Source organism: Leucopleurus acutus (assembly GCF_964270905.1).
Source record: "Leucopleurus acutus genome assembly, chromosome: 5".
In the NCBI taxonomy this organism is placed as follows: Eukaryota; Metazoa; Chordata; class Mammalia; order Artiodactyla; family Delphinidae; genus Leucopleurus; species Leucopleurus acutus.
The window spans coordinates 73,499,151-73,517,902 of record NC_139147.1 but is presented as its reverse complement, the minus strand read 5'-3'; the positions used below and the strand labels follow the sequence as shown (position 1 = coordinate 73,517,902).

General features: G+C 53.8%; 1 protein-coding gene across 1 annotated transcript in view; it reads right to left on the bottom strand.

The window, feature by feature from the left end:
* The window catches only part of XXYLT1 (xyloside xylosyltransferase 1), a gene marked incomplete at its 5' end in the record, with an annotated part of 190,369 nt that extends 172,092 nt beyond the window's left edge, over positions 1-18,277 (bottom strand). The window contains one exon of the mRNA XM_082839794.1: positions 17,774-18,277. Within this exon, the coding sequence (XP_082695920.1) occupies positions 17,774-18,277 (504 nt within the window). The remainder of the gene's footprint in view (positions 1-17,773) is intronic.
* Positions 18,278-18,752: the final 475 nt, after the last annotated feature.

The following is an 18,752-nucleotide window of genomic DNA, read 5'->3' as shown; positions in this document are numbered from 1 at the left end:
ACAAAAAAAGCACATACGGAGATGTTCTCTGTGGTGTTATTTATGGTGTGAAAAATCAGGAACTTACAGAACTACTTACAAAAGAAATAGGACAGTAACTTATACTATACCCATACAAACAAAAAGGGCAAGATGAGACAGAAAATGGGAAGATGTTTACGAGATGCACCGCCACGTGTGGGTCCCGTATTAAGTGAAATGAGCAGAAAACCCCTTCTCCGGCTACAAAAAAGGTACCCGGCCAGTGGACAAGGCTCGAAGGGAACCTGGACAAATGAAGACGGTACATCCGATCTACAGTTTTATACTCTTAGTAGAAGCCGGGCGCAAAGGGGCTGCTGTCACTGCTCCCGCCTGCCCACCTTTCTCTAAGCCCTTCCTCCTCACTCCCCTCCCCAGGTCCAGGGCTCTGATTTCTCAGAGCTGAAGACTCATGGGGGGCAGCAAGAAACCCCTCGCATTTTTTCCAGGCCCTAAAAGATCCCCCAAAGATTTCCAGAAATCCATTCCAGATGCTGCGCACGTCACAGAACAGGGCTCCAAGTCAACAGCTCCAGAGACAGCAAGGTCCTACCTCACCTCCCAGAGCCAGGGGCTTGAGAAAGAGCTTTCCCCTGAGTAAAGAGAAATGCTTTCAGTCTGCATCTGCCCTCAAAGCGTTACGGCTCTGTGAGAGCCACACCGGTGACTGACTTCAGTTGCTCATGTTTCTGATCAAAGCAAAAGCTGTTCGGGGAGCCAGAAGAACAGAGGAGGAACCGCAGCTGACCCCCTAACACCCCACTTCTCCTGCAAACACTGCTCTCCACACTCTCTGAGCTATTTAACAGGCCAGTCTCCACAGCTGAAGGAAGTCACTAGCCAGGGTGGGTCTTAGGCGGGAACACGTGGAAGAAGTGAGGCTCGCAGACAAGCCCACACCAGGGAGCCCCTTCCACTGGAGACTGCAGGTGACTGGTGCCCCTGAGGCTGGGCAGCATGTAGCTGGGCACCCCATGCCCCGTCCATCGCCTGCTCCTGGCTGAGTGAGCCACAGCACAGCCAGACCCCGAGTGGCCGGGCGATCAGGGATCTGAGGCTTTGGCCAAGACTCAGGCGTCAGCAGTGCCCAACCCCGGGGACCCAGGACCGAAGTCTCACCCTACACGGACCACAGGTTAAAATCACCTTGAAACAGACAGACAGCAGCCAAAATCGCAAGCATCTCGCCCTGCCAACCGCAGGCGCGCAGGTCCATCTCCCTCCAGGGGTACTCCCATATCAAGGTCTCCTCCCCAGCAGCCGTTCTCCCAAGAAGAAAGCTTCCTCCTTCCCCGCTGTGAGAGAGCTGGAGACCACAGGCTGTAACGCTGCTGGGCGGACCCCAGGCCTCAGTCACCCTCTCACTCTTACTCAGCACATACGCCAACTGTAATAAAGTGTGCAGACCGGGCCGCCTCTGTGCCAAACTTGCTCTTTTATAAGACAGACCTGAGCATTCAAGCGGCCGGCTCGCACAGCCCAGGCTGGGGGGTGGCCACCTGCACCAGGATCTGACCTGGGACACAGGATGAGCAGGTGCACACCAGCAGGGCAGGGCCACGAGGTGGTATTCTCAGGGTGGACCCAGACAGGGCACTGCCGCTGGGAGGCAGAAAGCACACCTGGACGGCCTTCACTGAGGATGGGGCCACCGTGCCTCAGGTCCACAGCAGACCCCTCGTATGTGCTGGGCACAAACAGGTCCTGTAGACACATTGCATCACTGCATTTCATCCCCATGCCAACATCTTGAGGTGGGTGATGGTATTGTGCCCCTTGTGCAGATGAGGAAGGAGGTCAGAGAAGGCAAACAGCTACCCACCGCCTCCCAGAGGGATGAAGTGGACCTGGAACCTGCCCAGGTCCATCTGTAGCCAACACCACGCTCATTCGAGAAGCTCCTGCCCACCCCTGCGCCAGGCCACACCGAGAGGGACAGAAAGCCAACCCGGAGCCTGGCCTCAAGGCCTCCCATCTGGCAGCTTCACCATCACTGCAGACAGCACAGGGGAGAAAAGAGGCATCAGAAGACAGGCTCAGGCAACAGGTCTCCAGAGAGAGTGGACTCTCCAGGCAGGGCGAGTGGGATGGTAAATCAGAAAAAGGTACCAGAGAGCCTCCTGCGTCACGTGCATCACCTCACATATGGGGAGCCCACTCCCCGGCGTCCGGAGATCCTTGTGATACAGCAGGACTGGGTTTAATGGGGGTGCAGACCAAGGCAGGAGACAGCAGCGGGGTCCTTATACCTCCACCCCACACATACACACACAGGCTCAGCCCCCCTCCAGCCCCGCGTGCGCTGCGCCTTTCAGAAGGCTCTGGGGCCTGCGCCTGAGGAGCCCAATCAACTGGATTCTGGAGCAGCTGCTCAGCGGGCAGGAAGCCAGCAAGGCCATTCGATGTACACAAAACGCAGGAGACCGCAGGGCAGTCACAGGGGGGTGAGATCTGAAAAATGTGTCAGGCTAGGGACAAAACCAGGAGACAAGCACACAGAGACCAGCACAGCCCAGAACCGGCTTCAGAACAAACGAAACGGACAGCAGGCAGGGAGGCGGTGTGGGCAGGAGACCTGGTCCCAGGCCCCTGTCCGCGGACTAGCTGTGTAGCCTTGAGCAAGTCATTTGGCGTCTCTGGGCCCGTTTCCTCACGGGTAACATGAGGGGACGGGACTACGTGGCCTTTCCAGTTTCCCCTGCTCCAACCTCTTGTACCTGCTGCCCTATGAGGGAAGTGGGGCTCCAAACACCACGGTCCTCTAAGATCCCACATCCTCGACAGAGGCTCCCAGCTGGTTCTCAGGGCAGAACTTGGAGGAGAAATGAGAGAGCCGCTCTGAGCAGGCTGAAGTTCCCCTGCTCTTCTCACACCACCCGGTGACAAGGGAGAGAGGACACGTGTGTGAGGCCCCAGGGAGCAGCAGGCACCAGGGAACTGTGGGAGCCCTCCTGGGGGAACCCCAGCTCTCCCAGAGCACCCCCTGCTTGGAGGGCCTGGAACGAACCACCAAAACAAACAGACATCACAGGCATTAGGGCACAGAGCTTACGAGTCCGCAAGGTCGGCTCCCATCCAGGCTCCACCACTTCAGGATCCTCAGACAGACTCAGGATCCTCATCTGGGAAACCTCTTCCTAGGGAAGAATCCCTCCCTCCTCACGGGACTGCTCACTCTAAGGTTAATAAGAGCACCAAGGTGGAATCCAGCAGGGGGCCCACCACTTAAATGGCGGCAGCTGTGCGATAACAGCACTGATGCTGCGAGACCCCTGAGAGAGTCTGGGCGCTTCCACACCCAGCCCCCTGTTCCTGAGGTGCAGCCTGGCTCGGGGCAGAGGCTGGGAAATGAACCAACATCTCCCAGAGGGACAAAGCAGAGTCGGCAAGCAGGACTTGGGAGGCTATCCCAGAGAGAGAGAAACAATGGCTTCAAGACCCCCCAGTCTCCTACCCTCCCACTCGGGAAAAGTCTGGAAAGGACACGTGTTTTACAGCTTGCCAAGTCCAGTTTCAACATGCCAGTAAGAGAGCTATGGAATATCACTCAGGCTAGAATGTCCCTGCCCATCTTACAGATAAGAAACTGAGGTTCAGAGACACTGAAAGCCTTGCCAGTGGAAGCCGAGGTCAGGGAGAGCCCTGGAACCCAGGATCACGATACCTGGGCAGGACTCTGAGAGTGAGCCGATGGGCAGGGGCTGGGCTGCTTACGGGAGAGGCTGAAAAGCAGCCCCAGGCACTGCTCACCAGCTGGGGGCTTCGGGCAGATCAGTGGCCATTGCAGCCCCATCCTCCCTGTTTGCATAAGGTGAGAGAGAAGCCAAGCCCCTCCCACCTCCTCCAGACGCCCATCAGTATCTCTGCATAGTAATACACGGCGGGGGGGAGGGATCGTTTTGAGACCCAGGAAGAAGTCTCCAAACACACACCTGGATCTTCCAAGCTGGTTTCAGACTGGACAACTTCCTGTCTGGAGGACCTGCGTTAAAAGGTGCAAGGAAGACTTTATTTAAATCAAGAGGCCTCTCTAGAGGGCAAGGACTCCCAGTGTTGCCATCCACACCCTAAGGTGTGAGAGCAAACTCACAGAACGTCTGATGGAGCCGCGTGCTCTGCAGCCCACCTGCACCAGCTCGGGTCTGACTCTACGCCAGGCCCTGTAGTGCACCATATCTTGAGACACAGAAGGAAACAAGACAGCCCTGCCCCCAGCAGCTTGCACAGGGGCCAACTTCAGCACAGCGGGACTCAGAAGAGAAGGGCTAATGCAGGGTGAGGCGGTCAAGGACGGCCTCCTCACGTAGTTGGCACCCACCGGAGCCTAATCTTGAAGGGCAAAAAGAATTAACCAGATAAAGGTGGGCTGGGTGTTCAGGAGAGGAAGCACCTGAGCTAAGTCCCAGAGGCATGGAGAGGCTCCCACAATTACGGGCAGCTCGGTAAGCAGAGACACACGACAGCCAGCCACTCCCCGAGATGGCCAGCCTCACAGGCGCTGCAGCTCCCTCCACCTGGTTCTGGAGCCCTGACGGCCCACCAGCCAGATGGCCCCTCCGTCCCGCGCTCTCCTCCCCCATCTTCTGGTCATGACTCTCCTCCCAGGTACAGGAGACAAAGCCGGCCTATTGCCCAAGCTGCCTCCATTCCCTCCTCTGCAAGATTGGGAGAGTCCCACCCCAACTTACAATGGATGCACATCCCCAAAGCTCCCTGACTCCTACAGCCCCTCCTCCACGCTCACAAAGCCAGCCCCAGTCCACCTGGAATCCCCCACCTGGTGTCTTCCTGCCCCCCAGACAGTGGCGGCCAGGGGCGCCCGGAACAAAGCTTGCACTCTACCTGATCCTGTACGGGTTATCAAACAATATCAACTAATCCACCTGTCCACCTGCCAGAGCTGGTGAAGCCCCTCCAGAATCCTACAGTGACCAGGACTCGAGGAGCCCGACCGTCTGGGCAGGTCTCACGGAGCCCATGTGATCTGGTAAGCACCGGGCCCCTTCAGAGCAGTTGGTGGGGTATGAGCCACAGAGGGTGAGGCCCAAGACCCCACTCAGAGGGATGGGTGGGAAAGGGAAATGAGCAAGCTCTGGGGGTGTGGGTCTCCCCTGTAGCCTGGCTTTTTAAAATCGCTTACAGGTTATACTTCGCTGAATTCCCAAAAAGATTATGAACAACTGCTGTGTGCAATGAGACCGAGAAAACAAACACCATTAAGAAGAGGTAAGCAAAACAGGAAACAGTCTCACTTTACTAGCAACAAGTTTGAACTGGAACCTTCTAGAAACTTCTAGAATTGGAACTTCTAGACAGGAACATTCACAAAGAAGATGCAGCAAAGCACAGTCCAGCTTCCCCATCCTGATAAGAAACAGTGGCACCTGCTGCAGACCACAGGCCAAAGCAAGCTAGCATTTGCTGAGCCTCTGCCCAGAGTAAGGCGCATGTTAGGCACGGTGGGCAAGGGAGAGCTGGTGGTCAGGCCCTCTTCCTTCTAGCAGAAGAGAGAAAGCATGGACACATCTGAGCACCAAATGAGGCCACAGCCTGGGGTGCTTTCAGAGAGAGGCAAACAGGGCACTGTTAAGGGAAACGGGGGACGGAGGAGGGTCAGAGAAGGAGAGAACACTGTAGTTTGGGGAACTGAGGAAGACTTGAAAGAACATGAGAACACCCTGTGCTACGGTCTGATTGTTTGTGTCCCCCCCAAAATTCGTATGTTGACATACGAACCCCCAATGGGATGGTACGAGGAGGTGAGGGCTTTGGGAGGTGCTTAGGTCATGAGGGTGGAACCCTCATGAGTGGGATTCGTGCTCTTATAAATGAGGCTCCAGAGAGCATCCTAGCCCCTTCCACCACATGAGGACGCAGTGAGAAGTCGGCAGTCTGCAAACAGGAAGAGGGCCTTTGGCAGAGCCCAACCGTGCTGGCATCCAATCTTGGGCTTCCAGCCTTCAGCACTTGTGAGAAATAAACTTCTATTGTTTAGAAGCCACCCAGTCTGTGGTATTTTGTCATAACAACCTGAACAGTCTAAGACACCCTGAAATACACCTGGGCATAACGGTGATTTCTGAGCTCAATTCACGGCTCTCCAGTTGAATCAAAGGTGCCGTGCCTTCCGAAATGATGAGAAAAGGGTCCTCCCCCCAACACCTACTCAGGTACCATTTGTGGCAGTCACCACTAATTGGCCACCTGCCATGTTCCAGGGTCCCGGTGGTGCCTCACTTTTGCCTTACAGCCACTCTGGGAAGGTCCTGTGTGAAGGGTCAGAGGCTCAGAGGGCTTACATCCAGGGTCCCCCTGTTCCCAAATGCCACAGACTGCATTTGGGCCCAGGTCCCAGGCTCCAAGCCACACGCTCCTGCCCTGGGGCCTCTCCGTGGCAGGAACAGGACAGACTCCTCTGGTGCGGGAAGGGTGGTGAACCCCATCGAGGAGAGAAGAGGAGGCCGAGGGAGAACAGTGTGCGCCCACCAGGGACCAGTGCAGGGCAACAGAGGCCAGCCTCTCGGACACACTGTCCCACCAGCAGGTGGATCACTTAATCACGGCTGCTTAACAGTAATTACCCCAATAAAGAAAACAAATGGCTTTAATTTAAAAGACATTACGTTAACAGCAGGCTTTGTGCCAGCCAACGGGGCCTGGCTCAGCTGCTCAGAACAGGCACCTGAAACGGGAATGGGAGCACACAGAGCTGCCTCTTGGGGCCAGGCCTGACCATCCTGACCAGCCATCCTGACTGCCCTGAGCGACCCACAGGCCAGTGTGAGCGGCCCCAAGGCCAAAGGCAAGAGGCCTGGACCAGGAAGGGTGTGAGGAGGGGAAGCAGGGAGTTCTCCTGCCCTGCCAGGTACCCTGAGAGCCTGCCTGCTGCCACGGGGATGGGCGGCTTCCCTTCCGCCCCTCCAGTCACAGCTGGGCTCCTCCTCTCCGATGGCGACCTCACTCAGCCAGAGACAGACTGGGGAAGCTGCCACTCACCATGGGGACATGGCTGGAGGTGGGGATCCGAGCCCCTCTGACTGCTGAGGACGCGGAGGCTCCAGGCAGTTAGGCAACAAGGGGCCTTCCAGGCCCAGCACCCAGGTCACAGCACCCTCCCCACCATGCTGTCCTCTTGCCCAAGTCCTCACCAAGAGCCAGGATACCCGGGGCCGCTGACAGAACGCAAACCCTGCGACTCTGGCGAACTCACCGTAGGTGAGGGTCTCCACCTTCAAGCTGCTCCAGGAGGCACAGTTCCCCTTGTTAAGCGGAAGCGTGCCTCCCTTTACCGGAGGGCGCGTGCTAGGTGTGCTGGGGACCCCACAGGAAAGGATGTGCCCTGGGGAGCTGCGAGGCCCGTGGGCAGCGCCCAGCTGGGGTCATAGGGCAGGGAAACAAGGAGGGGCGAGGAGGATCGGGATGCGCAGAGACCCACCCCGCACCCCATCCACGCTCTTCTCTCCGACTGTGCTGCAGAGAAGCACTGAAGCCTTCTCCATCCAGGATCCAACCATCCCAGCTTGTTTTCCATCCACCTTTTTCTAAGGGCCTCATCAAAACAGCTTTACACCTCCCCCCACCGCCACCCCCACCCCACCCCCGTTCAGGAAGGAAATGACCGCCCATAATCGCCAGGCAGATTCCCTTTCATTTCAGTCTTCCTTTCTAAAACCCGGGGCGGGGGGGTGGTCAGTGAGAAAGGGAACGCTCGTGGAGCATGAACAAAAACAGCGCTGCTTGCGCCCCAGGCTTCCGTGGAGGGAGAGGCAGAGCGGGCTCCAGCCGAGCAAACGCGGTGCAGCGGCGCCCTCCACTGGCCGCGCGGAGCGCCGCACACGACTCGATGCGCAGGGGACGTGACCCCGCCTGGGAGCAGCAGGGCAAGCTCTCCCCCTACTGGGTGTCAGCGAGGATGCGGTGACCACAAAGGAGGGCAGGCCCAGTGTGGGCTGCACTCCTGCAGCTCCTCCTCCATCGGCCTGGGAGCACCGCGCGGATTCTAGCCCTGGAGCTCCCTCCAGCGCTCAGCCCCAAGCAGAGGACAAACCACGTGGTTTCCCTCGGAAGAATACAGCTCCCCCAGTACTAACTCCCTGGTCGTCTCAGGCACTGGACAGCTGGAAAGCTGGCCCCAGGGAACAGCAGAGGTTTGGTCCCCTAGAGATCAGGGCGGTGTCGCCCCTCCCCTTCCCAAGCCAGAGGGCTCCTTGGAGACACAGGAAGAGGCTCCGCTGGGATGGGTGAAAGCGACCCTGCATCCTGTCCACTCTGCTGTGGGGTTTAGGGTGAGCTGGCTCTCACCCACCCTCCCTAAAGGGCCAGAGTCTGCTGAAAACACTGACAAACAGAAGAGGGAAGGGCTTGGGCTGCGTCTAACCCCAGCGCTGTGCACACTGCATAAATCACTGCCTTGCCGCCCAGGATCTATCAGCTCACCGGGAGGACGCTGCACCCAGAGGTTCAGAGTTTCCTTCCCGCTCCAATGCTTGGTGATTCTGCAAGGCTCTGGCAGCAAGCAGTCTTTATTCGGAGTGAATGTTTATTGGGGGCATCCGGGCAGGAGGATGATACAGATTGCACACCTCAATGGCTCCCTGTTTTGTCCTGTCCTCCTACTCCCCAAAGCATGTGATACAGTCCAGCCCCAAGGCTTAGTGTGGGAGCTCAAGTATGTCACCGGATCTCTCAGCCTTGAAGGCTCCTTCACGGGTCGCAGTGATGCTCAAGTGAGACATTTCTGCAAGCACTTTCATAAGCTCTAAGTGCTGAACAAATATTGTTACTATTCTCCTAATCCAGTCTTCATACTAATAACACCTCCTCATTGATTTTAGGCATATTATTACTGTACACATCAGAAATCTCCAAACTGTGCTCTTCAGAAACAAGTGTTTCCAGAGATGTTACAACATCTTTCAGGATGGGGAGGGGAGTCAAGATACCTGGATTTTCTTGTAAAATGTATTTTGGTAAATATGTAAGAAATATACCAAATACATTTAGTTGGCTGTCCTTATCAGTACCTAATCATCTCACCTTTAGTCATTAGGGAAATGCAAATCAAAACCACAACGAGGACTTCCCTGGTGGCGCAGTGGTTAAGAATCCGCCTGCCAATTCAGTGGACATGGGTTCAATCCCTGGTCCAGGAAGATCCCACATGCCGCGGAGCAACTAAGCACATGTGCCACAACTACTGAGCCTGTGCTCTAGAACCCGCGTGCCACAACTACTGAGCCCACATGCCACAACTACTAAAGCTCGTGTGCCTAGAGCCCGTGCTCCACAAGAGAAGCCACCGCAATGAGAAGCCCGCACACCGCAACTAGAGAAAGTGCAGGTGCAGCAACAAAGATCCTACCCAGCCAAAAATAAAATAAATAAATAAATTTATATTTAAAAAAACACAATAGATGCTACCTCACACCCACTAGGATGGCTAGAATCAAGACAGACAACAAGTGCTGGCAAAGATGTGGAGAAATCAGAACCCTCACACATTGCTGATGAGAATGTAAAATAATAATACAGCTACTCTGGAGAAGTCTGGCAGTTCCTCACACTTACTATATGACTGAGCTATTCCATGCCCAGGTATATATATACCCAAGAGATCTGAAAACATATATCCTCACAAAAAGTTGTAAATGAATGTTCACAGCAAATTATTCACAATAGCCAATAAGTGGAAACTCAAATGTCCATCAACAAATGAATGAATGAACAAAATGTGGTATAGCTGTACAATGGAGTATTATTCACCCATATAAAGGCATGAAGTACTGACACAGGCTGCAACATGAACTTAAAAACATTACGCTAAGCGAAAGAAGCCAGACACAAAAGGTCCGTTTATATGAAATGTTCAGAATAGGCAAATTTACAGAAAGCGGGTTAGTGGTTGCCAGGGCTGAGAGAAAAGGGGGAATGGGAATGACTGCTGATGCATATGGAGTTTCTTTTTGGAGTGATGAAATGTTCTGGAATAACTGAACAACCTTGTGAATATATTAAAAACCACTGAATTGTATATTTTTGATATTAAGCAATCTGTCTACAAAGCCAATAATAAGATATATTTCTGATTCTAATGACATCATGAAAGAACTGTATTTCAATGATCTGTGACAATGTTACAGTAAGGGAGATCTCAAATTTTTCTAGTTTTGTTGAACTGTATATTTTATTTTATTATTATTTTTTTTTTTTTTGCAGTATGTGGGCCTCTCACTGCTGTGGCCTCTCCCGTTGCGGAGCACAGGCTCCGGACGCGCAGGCTCAGCGGCCATGGCTCAGGGGCCCAGCCGCTCTGCGGCATGTGGGATCCTCGCGGAACGGGGCACGAACCCGTGTCCCCTGCATCGGCAGGCGGACTCTCAACCACTGCGCCACCAGGGAAGCCCCCGAACTGTATATTTTAAAAGGGTGAATTTCATGGGATGTGAATTACATCTCAGGTTTTTTTAACCGCAAGAAAATGTAATCATCTGTCTTTCAAAAGAATGACCTATTGGAACAGAGAACAGTCAAGTAATCATAAACAATGACTGTTACCCAAAGCTAGAACACTTCATACATGCACTGAAGCCCCACAGCAAAATCACCCAGGTGTCAGTGTATTTCGTCTACATGATGATCGCTGGTCTTATGTTATGGGTTTGCCTTATAATTTCAACAAATACCTGTGAAATTATCCAGAGTATAGTGTACATGATACAATAATGCCATACAAAGGCCTTCCCTACAGATCCATGACTAAAGCTTTCCATGAGAAACATGCACTGGTACACAAACTACTACAGTTGTATTATGAGCATATTATAATTTAAAAGAGTTCCATTGCATTTGGTAAATTCTCCAAATTCTATAGTATAAAATGTCAGTCAATCTTTTCAAAGAGCCTCTCGCTTCAGGATACATTTCTTTGATCACCTCTTTCCCAGACGGTCATAACTTAGTCAAAAGGTTCCTTCTGGTCAAGGTTCCTGCTGCTGTGACATGCCGGAGAAGCTGCACAGCTATGTCACCTGTTTGTCATTAGCTTAATTGAGACAGCCAGCATCGAGGTCTTTACCCTCAGGCTTCTTTCAAGCCCCGACTGTGAGCTGAGGCTTTGCAAAGCCACTCACAGTTTTGCTCTTGCAGTAAAAGAAACTGCAAATTCCGAAGAGGTGTGCAAAGAGCTTTAACACTTTTCTTGTTAGCCCAGTCCTCAGCACACGCTCCTCCTGAAATCCAACAGTCTCTTTTAAGTGTGGAAAGCACAAGGCCTCCTTCTTGTTCCTACGTGTCATCTGGAGACAAAGCAACCCAGCCTCGTGCTCTGAGGAGGCTGAAATTTCATGTACGAGGGGCAGATCCCCGAGGACTCTTCTATGATTTCTTGGGTTGAATTAATATAGCTATCAATCAGTCGACTATAAAATATTACTGAGAGCCTAGAAAGTGCCAGGAACTGTGCTAAAAATATAATGGTGATGGAGGAGGAGGGAACACCTCTGTTTCCATTGTTTCGCACCATCCATATGGAGGACCCCCCTAACTCGACCAGCACTCCCCGCCTCCTGCCCCCTCCTCAGCCCTCCTTCCCGACCTGTGCACACTACCACCTCCCTTAGGGAAGGAAGAGAAACTGCTGCGATGGGCGAGTTTGGGAGGCAGGCTGCCCCATCCTCCTCTCCTCTCCTCTGGAATTAGCCTCCGAGAGACTGCCCTCCCTGCAAGGCGGCCAGCGGCCGTCCAGAGCTGCCTGTCCTTTCAGAAGTCTGTCTGGTCTGTACCCCGGGTTGGGAGGCGCCTGTCCCTGTGTCTGCCACTCCCAACTCAGGCCAGAAACAGGGCTGACATTTACGGGGTGCCTGTCCACTTCAGCAGATGAAGAAGGTAAGTAATGCTCTGCCCCCCATGGAGATGATACTCTAGTAGGGAGCGGCAGAATGCAAACTAGGAAACGGGGTAGTGACTTTCCAAACTTGCTTCCTGATGTCCAAAGAGCTCTCGCTCTCACTTCCTTCAGCCCCTGCTCAGAGGTCACTAAATCCATGGGGCCTTCCCTGACCAGCTGTACAAAACAGCCCACAACTCCGCGCCCCAACACAGGAACGCTCCCTGTGTCCTTATCCACCTTTACTTTTGTCTATACAATGGATCACGATCTGACTCACTCTACGTGGACAGGTTTGTTTGTTTAAAGTCGATCTCCCACACACCCCCAGAACCTCAGAATGGAAGCTCCATGAGGGCAGGGACTGGTTCTCTTCCTACTGGCACAGGCACCTAAAACAGGGCCTGGTGCCAGGGAAGCACCCAAGAACATCTGCTGAATGAATGAGCACATGAGTACGTGCTACAAACAAGGTGATGGGAAAGATAACGAGGGCTAGGGTGGCTGCTGCTTTAGAAAAGGGGTTCGGGGAAGGCCTTTCTGAGTCGTTACCATCTGAGTGATAACACAGTGACGGCACGAGAGAAGCAGCACAAGAAGCAATCCTGCTGTACCCCTGAGGGTGTCCGCACAGTGCTGGGTAAGCTCCCCCAGGCCTCTGCAAGGGGCTGGCCACCCCGAAAAGGAGAGAGGAGATGGCTACAGGGTCCCGTCAGTGCTGAGTCCCCAGAAGTCAGCAGAGTAGAACCGTGTTGTGAGGCTGGACACACAACAACGGATGCATTAGCACTGGACTCCCTGCACAGTACAGCAAGGCTGCGTTTAATCCTTACCGCCCCGTGGGGGATGGGTGTGTAATCCTCATTTTACCGGAGGCCCGGGAGGCCCTGAGAGGCGAGGGGGGTTGCCCACAGTCACCAGCTAGTAACTGGCCACTGGGGTTTAAACTCAGTGCTGTTTCCCTCCCTCAGGACCACGTTATGCCCAACCCAGCAGGTTTAGCAACAGGACAGGCTGTACGTGGGGGTGATGCTAAGCGACACAGGTACCTGGGTGGCAGGGAGCTGTGCCTGTGCCCCCTCTGTGTCCCTTGCATTTGTGCATTCAGGGTCCAACACACGACAGGTGCTTAGTCATTCATAGGGCTTCGACATGCATGGTAGCCTCCTGAGGGAGATGACTGGTTGCCTACCCCAAAGCTTCCCCTCCTCTCCTTACTAACTATTTTTAACGGGAACTCTGCTTTGGTTCTTCCTCCATCCTGCGGCTGCAACACAGATGTGATGACTAAAGCTCTAGCAGCCATTCTGGCCCATGAGGACAAGGGCCACCCTGTGGGGATGGTAAAACAGAGCTGGAGGGGCCTAGGACCCTGATGATGTCATGAAGCTCCTGGGCCAGCCCGGAACGCCTCCTACTCTGGACTCCATTTAGATGAGAAATAAAGCTCCACGTTGCTTAAGCTACCACTATGCGGGATTCCCATGGCATATTCTATCAAACTTAATGCAAAAGGAAGCCTTATGGAACACAAGTCTGGACCTAAGTTTTAGAAGGGTGAGATCCCACTGGACAGACAGAATGAGACAATAGATGGCTCGGAAGCAAAGCGAGCAAAGCTCCAGGAGAAGGGACAGCGTCTCCTGCAGCTTAGTGGGGAAAGGCTGGACAAGGAAGCTGCAGCCAACTGCTGTGGGGCTAGAATGTTGGAATGACCTGGATGACAGGGAGCCGGGAGCCAGGGGGTTCTGAGTGGTGTGATAAAAGCCCCATTTTAACAAGATGACAGCAGAGCCAGGATAGCTTGAATGAAAGGCAAATGCTCCCTGAAGGTCTACCATGTGTCAGGCATTGTGCTCCCAGGGCAGGCTGCACAGGGGCAAGGATGCCTGAGCTGGGTCTGAAGGTGGGCAGGAAAGCATCAGGCCCTCCTGTATCCCTTTTACAGCAGGGACTTCCATGCCTGCTGCCACAGCCTCGTACAAATTCAGATTTCCAGGCCCCATCAGGAGATTCTGACCCACAGGCTGGGGCAGGGTCCATGAGTCTGTATTTTGAATAACTGTCCCCAGGAGATTCTGATGCAGTTAGTCCATAGACTTATTAAATGAGCTAGAAGCAGCTCCTATCCTGGTACCTCGAACATAACAGGTTTGGATGTTTATTAAATTAGTGAACAAATAATATATTTCCATACTGTTAGGAGATAACAAACCAGTGGATTTTGAAAGACTTTCAATAATAAGTCGAAACAAGATTTTTCTGTTTAAGTGAATAGCTTTTTAGCTAGTATTTAATTAACCAAAATGTAATCTAAAGTCACTAGTAATATTCTGTGATCAATTTCTGCAACCATTTCGGCTCAACCATTTCTGTGGCACTTGAAAATGGCCTGAGAAGAGACCTCTGAGTGTGAGCACGAGTCCTAGGCCGGCTCAATGCAGCCCTGCCCTGCATCCCGCACACCTGGCGGAGTCCCAGATCCCACCCTGAGGGAGGAAGAGCTTTCAGGCTGTCTCCAGACAGCCGGGTGGGCCAGGAGCTGCCTTCCTCTTCCCAAGGTGTTCTTACACACTTTAGGGCAACTCTCCCTGGGAGTGGACTGTTCTTTTACCTTATCTTACAAGAGAGAAGTGCTCCTTAAAGGCGGAACATGGTACAAAGAGAAAAACATTGGCCTAGGACTTGAGTCTAGCCCCCAGCCTTGCCAGTAACTCCCCAAGTGGCCTTAGGCAAGTTTCCTCACCTGGGTTGCTATATGCTCTTGAAGATCCCTTCCAGCTGTGATGCAACTGGGGTGAGAATTTCTAGTGTCATTCTTCCTAATTAATACTGAAAAAATAATTCTCATATAAGATGCACTGCCATATGTAAGACATGATGCTCGCTGCTAAGAATACACTTAAGAGAGGTCAGGGTCCAAGCCCTTAAGGAGTTTACAGTCTAGCAAGGTAGACAAATAACTCATTCAATAATTACATAACGACAAGTGTGAGAAATGTTACTAAGGAAAAGTCCTTGGTGCGATGAGAATGTACAATGGGGGCTCAGGAAAGGTTTACCAAGGAAATAACATTTTGCTGAGACCTGAAAGCAGAGTACCAGTTAAGGAAGTGGGGGTGGGGTGGGAGGTACTCCAGGTAGAGGGAAAGGCATGTGTGAAGTGGTACCAGAAGACACATTCCAAACCTGAGGAAGAATTAAATGACAACTAAAATCAGGCAAACCTTTTAGGACTACATATTTAAAGAAAAAAATAAAACAAAAAGAGCACCTTTTGTCACAAACAGAAAACAGATTCACAAAAAATCATTCAAAAGAACAGGAGCAATTTTAGCTAGAACTGAGAAACCCTTATCTGAACACAGCCATCCGGCTGAAAGCCCCCAGACCCTCATTCCTCATGCCTCAGTAGGGGTGGTGTCAATTCCCTCAGGTCATCTGCAGCTGCCTCAGGCCTTGGGTGATGGCTAAGGCTGTCAGAACTGGGCCCAGCAGAGGGAAGGAGTCAAAGCATGAAACACAGACTCCAAGAAGGGAAGCTGGCCCTGAGACTGGACCTGCCCTGGACAAGTATTTCCAGTGCCCACTATGTGCCAGGCATAGGGGTGGGAGATAAGACGTCGTAGGGTCTACAGCACCAGGGAGGTACACGAGGAAGAGGAAGATGTGCCTTTTGAATGGGGGTTCCTTGGACGGCTCCAAGGAGGGGATGGTAACCAAAGATGGGCAAGACTCGGCGACGCACACAGAAAGGGTATCCTGACAGTGGAATGAAAGAAGCAGAGGCATGTAGGCTGGAAAGCACTGAGTTTGCAACAAGATACTGTGGCTGGAGCTCGAGAAGGGGACAGTAGGGCCCTAGCAATGGAGGAGATAGGCCTGAGTTGTGACCTCTGACTCAGAAAGTGAAGAGATGACATGCCGGTCTTCAAGGCAGTGTCTGGAGAGCCGGTCAAATCCCAGCTCTGCCCAGACTGGCCCTATGATCAAGGGCCCTTGGTTTTCTCCCTTGGACTAGCACAGAATTTCTCAAACATTAAAGTCCCAAGGACCACCTGGAACAGGTTGCCAGGCCCTACTTCCAGAGACTGCAGTTAGGGCAAATGCGATGGGCCCCAGGCTGAAAAACCCCAGGTCAGACAGTGGGTGTCAAGGGCCTGGCCAGCCACAAGCTCCAGGACCTGGATTCTTGGCCTCCTGTACCATGGAATCCAGGCCCAGGTACCTCTCCCTGACTATGGTGGGTGTTCCAGATGGGCTCATTTGTTCTGGGCAGAGGACAGACTTTTGACGCTATGGGGGGAAGCTGGAAAGGAGAGCTGTGGAGGGCTGGGCACAGATTGTCCCCAAGTCTATGGACATTCCTGGGGGAAGGTGAAAACTAAGTAAAGAGTGGCCAAGGGCCCAGGAAGGAAGGAAGGAAGGACATTCTGGGTGAAAAGTATAGCTTATGTAAACGCACATTCAGTACAGTTAAGATCTAAGGTGCACGTAGTGGGAGGACAAGAAGGTAGGCAGAAGAGGAGAGGCAGGGCCACAACACAGACAGCCTTACCAAGAAATTAGAACTTGATTCTGAAGACAACAAACAACAGACCCCTGAACCCTGCAGGATCCTGGCATCAGCTCCCCTTAGTCACTCATCGGGCACAAACACATGGAACACAACTCTTGCCTCACCGCCTGTCCCCCCACCATCAGGCTCCATCCTTTAAGATCACCTACTATTTCTATCCCAAAATCAGACCGTGGATCCCCTCTGTGCAACTGTTAGGTCAAAACGAGGCAAGCAATTTAACTGAGACCATTAACTCTAAGTTAGGAATCCAATCTCTGACAAGCAGAGCCAGGAGGTGAAGCGAGATAATGGGGATGCAGGTGGGTCCAGCCTGGGACAAGGTGACTAGCTCTGCTCTCCCCAGATCTTATCTGTTCCTCCTGGGAGGAACCCGGTGCTTCTCTAAATGGGTTCAGGACCCTTGAGGGTAGGGGAGAAGGGGGCACACAGAGGAGATGAGATGGTTCACACTGGCTGGGCTTGGGCTTGACTAGTTCTGACTGAAATACCTTAGAGAAATGAGCTATGAGAAATGTCACTGTAACCTGAACAATTCAAGCGGCCGAAGACCCTGTCCAGCAGACTCTGCACCAGAAGCATTTCGGTACGTTCAAATGACCTGCTCCATCCTCAAAAGTAAAAGACTGAGGCGCTTCCCTGGTGGCACAGTGGTTAAGAAGCCGCCTGCCAATGAAGGAGACACGGGTTCGAGCCCTGGTCCGGGAAGATCCCACATGCCACGGAGCAACTAAGCCCGTGAGCCACACCTACTGAAGCCCGCGCACCTGGAGCCCGTGTTCCCAACAAGAGAAGCCACCACAATGAGAAGCCTGCGCACCACAAGGAAGAGTAGCCCCCGCTCGCCGCAACCAGAGAAAAGCCCGCGCGCAGCAACGAAGACCCATCGCAGCCAAAAATAAAATAAACAAAATAAATTTATTAAAAAAAAAGTCAAAGACTGAGAAGAATAAAAAGAGGGGCAGGCTCTGAAGGCACTGACTGCTGAATCCTGTAACGCTAGCAAAGACGGGGAGTGCCAATTCTCAAGGAGGCCGCAGTTAAAGGGGGAGAGGCCGTCAGGGGAGTCGGCTAACAACTAGGCTCCCGGACACGCCCCCGGACGACGCCTCCAGCGTGCTGTGAATGCACACTTCAGCCAAGGGGATCGGGTTGAGAGGTTAGGCTTCTACTGGCGTTGGCAGTGGGCAGCGCAACGAAGACACCTCCCTCCTGACCCCTGGAGCCTGGCCGGGCGCGCGCGCTGACCGAGCCACCCGCCCGGAACCTCCGGCTGAGGCCCCGCTCACCTTGCACTTGAAGCCGGCGGCGGGCGGTAGCAGCTCCCGCAGCAGGGCCTTGGCCACCTCGCGGCTGGTCTCCTCGCTCACGAAGTGCAGGTTAAGCACCTCGTGCGCCTCGAACTTAGCGAGGCGCAACAGGGAGCGGATCGCGACGCGGGCCTTGGCCTGCAGCGCGGCATTGTGTTCCGCCTTGGTGAACATCATCAGCAGGTGGTAGTCCACCGGCCCGGCCCCGCCGCCCTCCAGGCTCTTGGCCTTAGCACCCGGGGCCGGCGCCACGGAGCCCTGCGCCAGCTCCGGCACCAGCGGCGAGGGCGCGGCGGGGGCTCCGGCGCGGGCCTCCTTCAGCCTCTTGGTGGCGCTGGAGAAGGTCTCCCGGCCGGAGCCGAGGTAGTAGAAGGCACAGACGGCAAGCGCCGCAGCCAGCAGCAGCGCGCAGTAGTGGGAGCGCACAGCGCCCAGACGCGCCATGGCCCGAGCGCATGGAGGCGCGCCTCGGAGGAGACCCATGCGCCACCCTCCCGCGGACAGGGCGGCCGGGGAGCCGCAGCGGAGAACAGTACCCCTGCAGCTACTTAGTAGCCCCGGCGGCGGGCGGCAGCCATGGCGGAGGCGGAGCCGCGCTGCCAATCCGCGGGCGCTGATGCGCCGAGAGGCGGGGCCAGGGCTGCCCGGCAGCCGCTGGGTCCTAGGCTCAGAAGGATTACATCGGGGATGTGCCGCGGGTCCGCAGGAGCCGCCCCAGAGTGGTCAGAGAAGCCGGTGAGGACTCGGGCATACCGTCTGTGAAAAATGGCCCTCTTAAGTGCCCAGCCCCAGACGCTAGAAACCGAAGCTAAGACTTTGGTAGCAAAAAGACTAAACTGGACTCACAAAGAAAAATTTTCTCTATATACCTTTTCCACCCTAATTTCTTGAAGGCTTTAAGTCCTCTCCCCGACTCCTTTCACACCTTGGAGACTATCTGGGGCTAAAGAATTTAAAC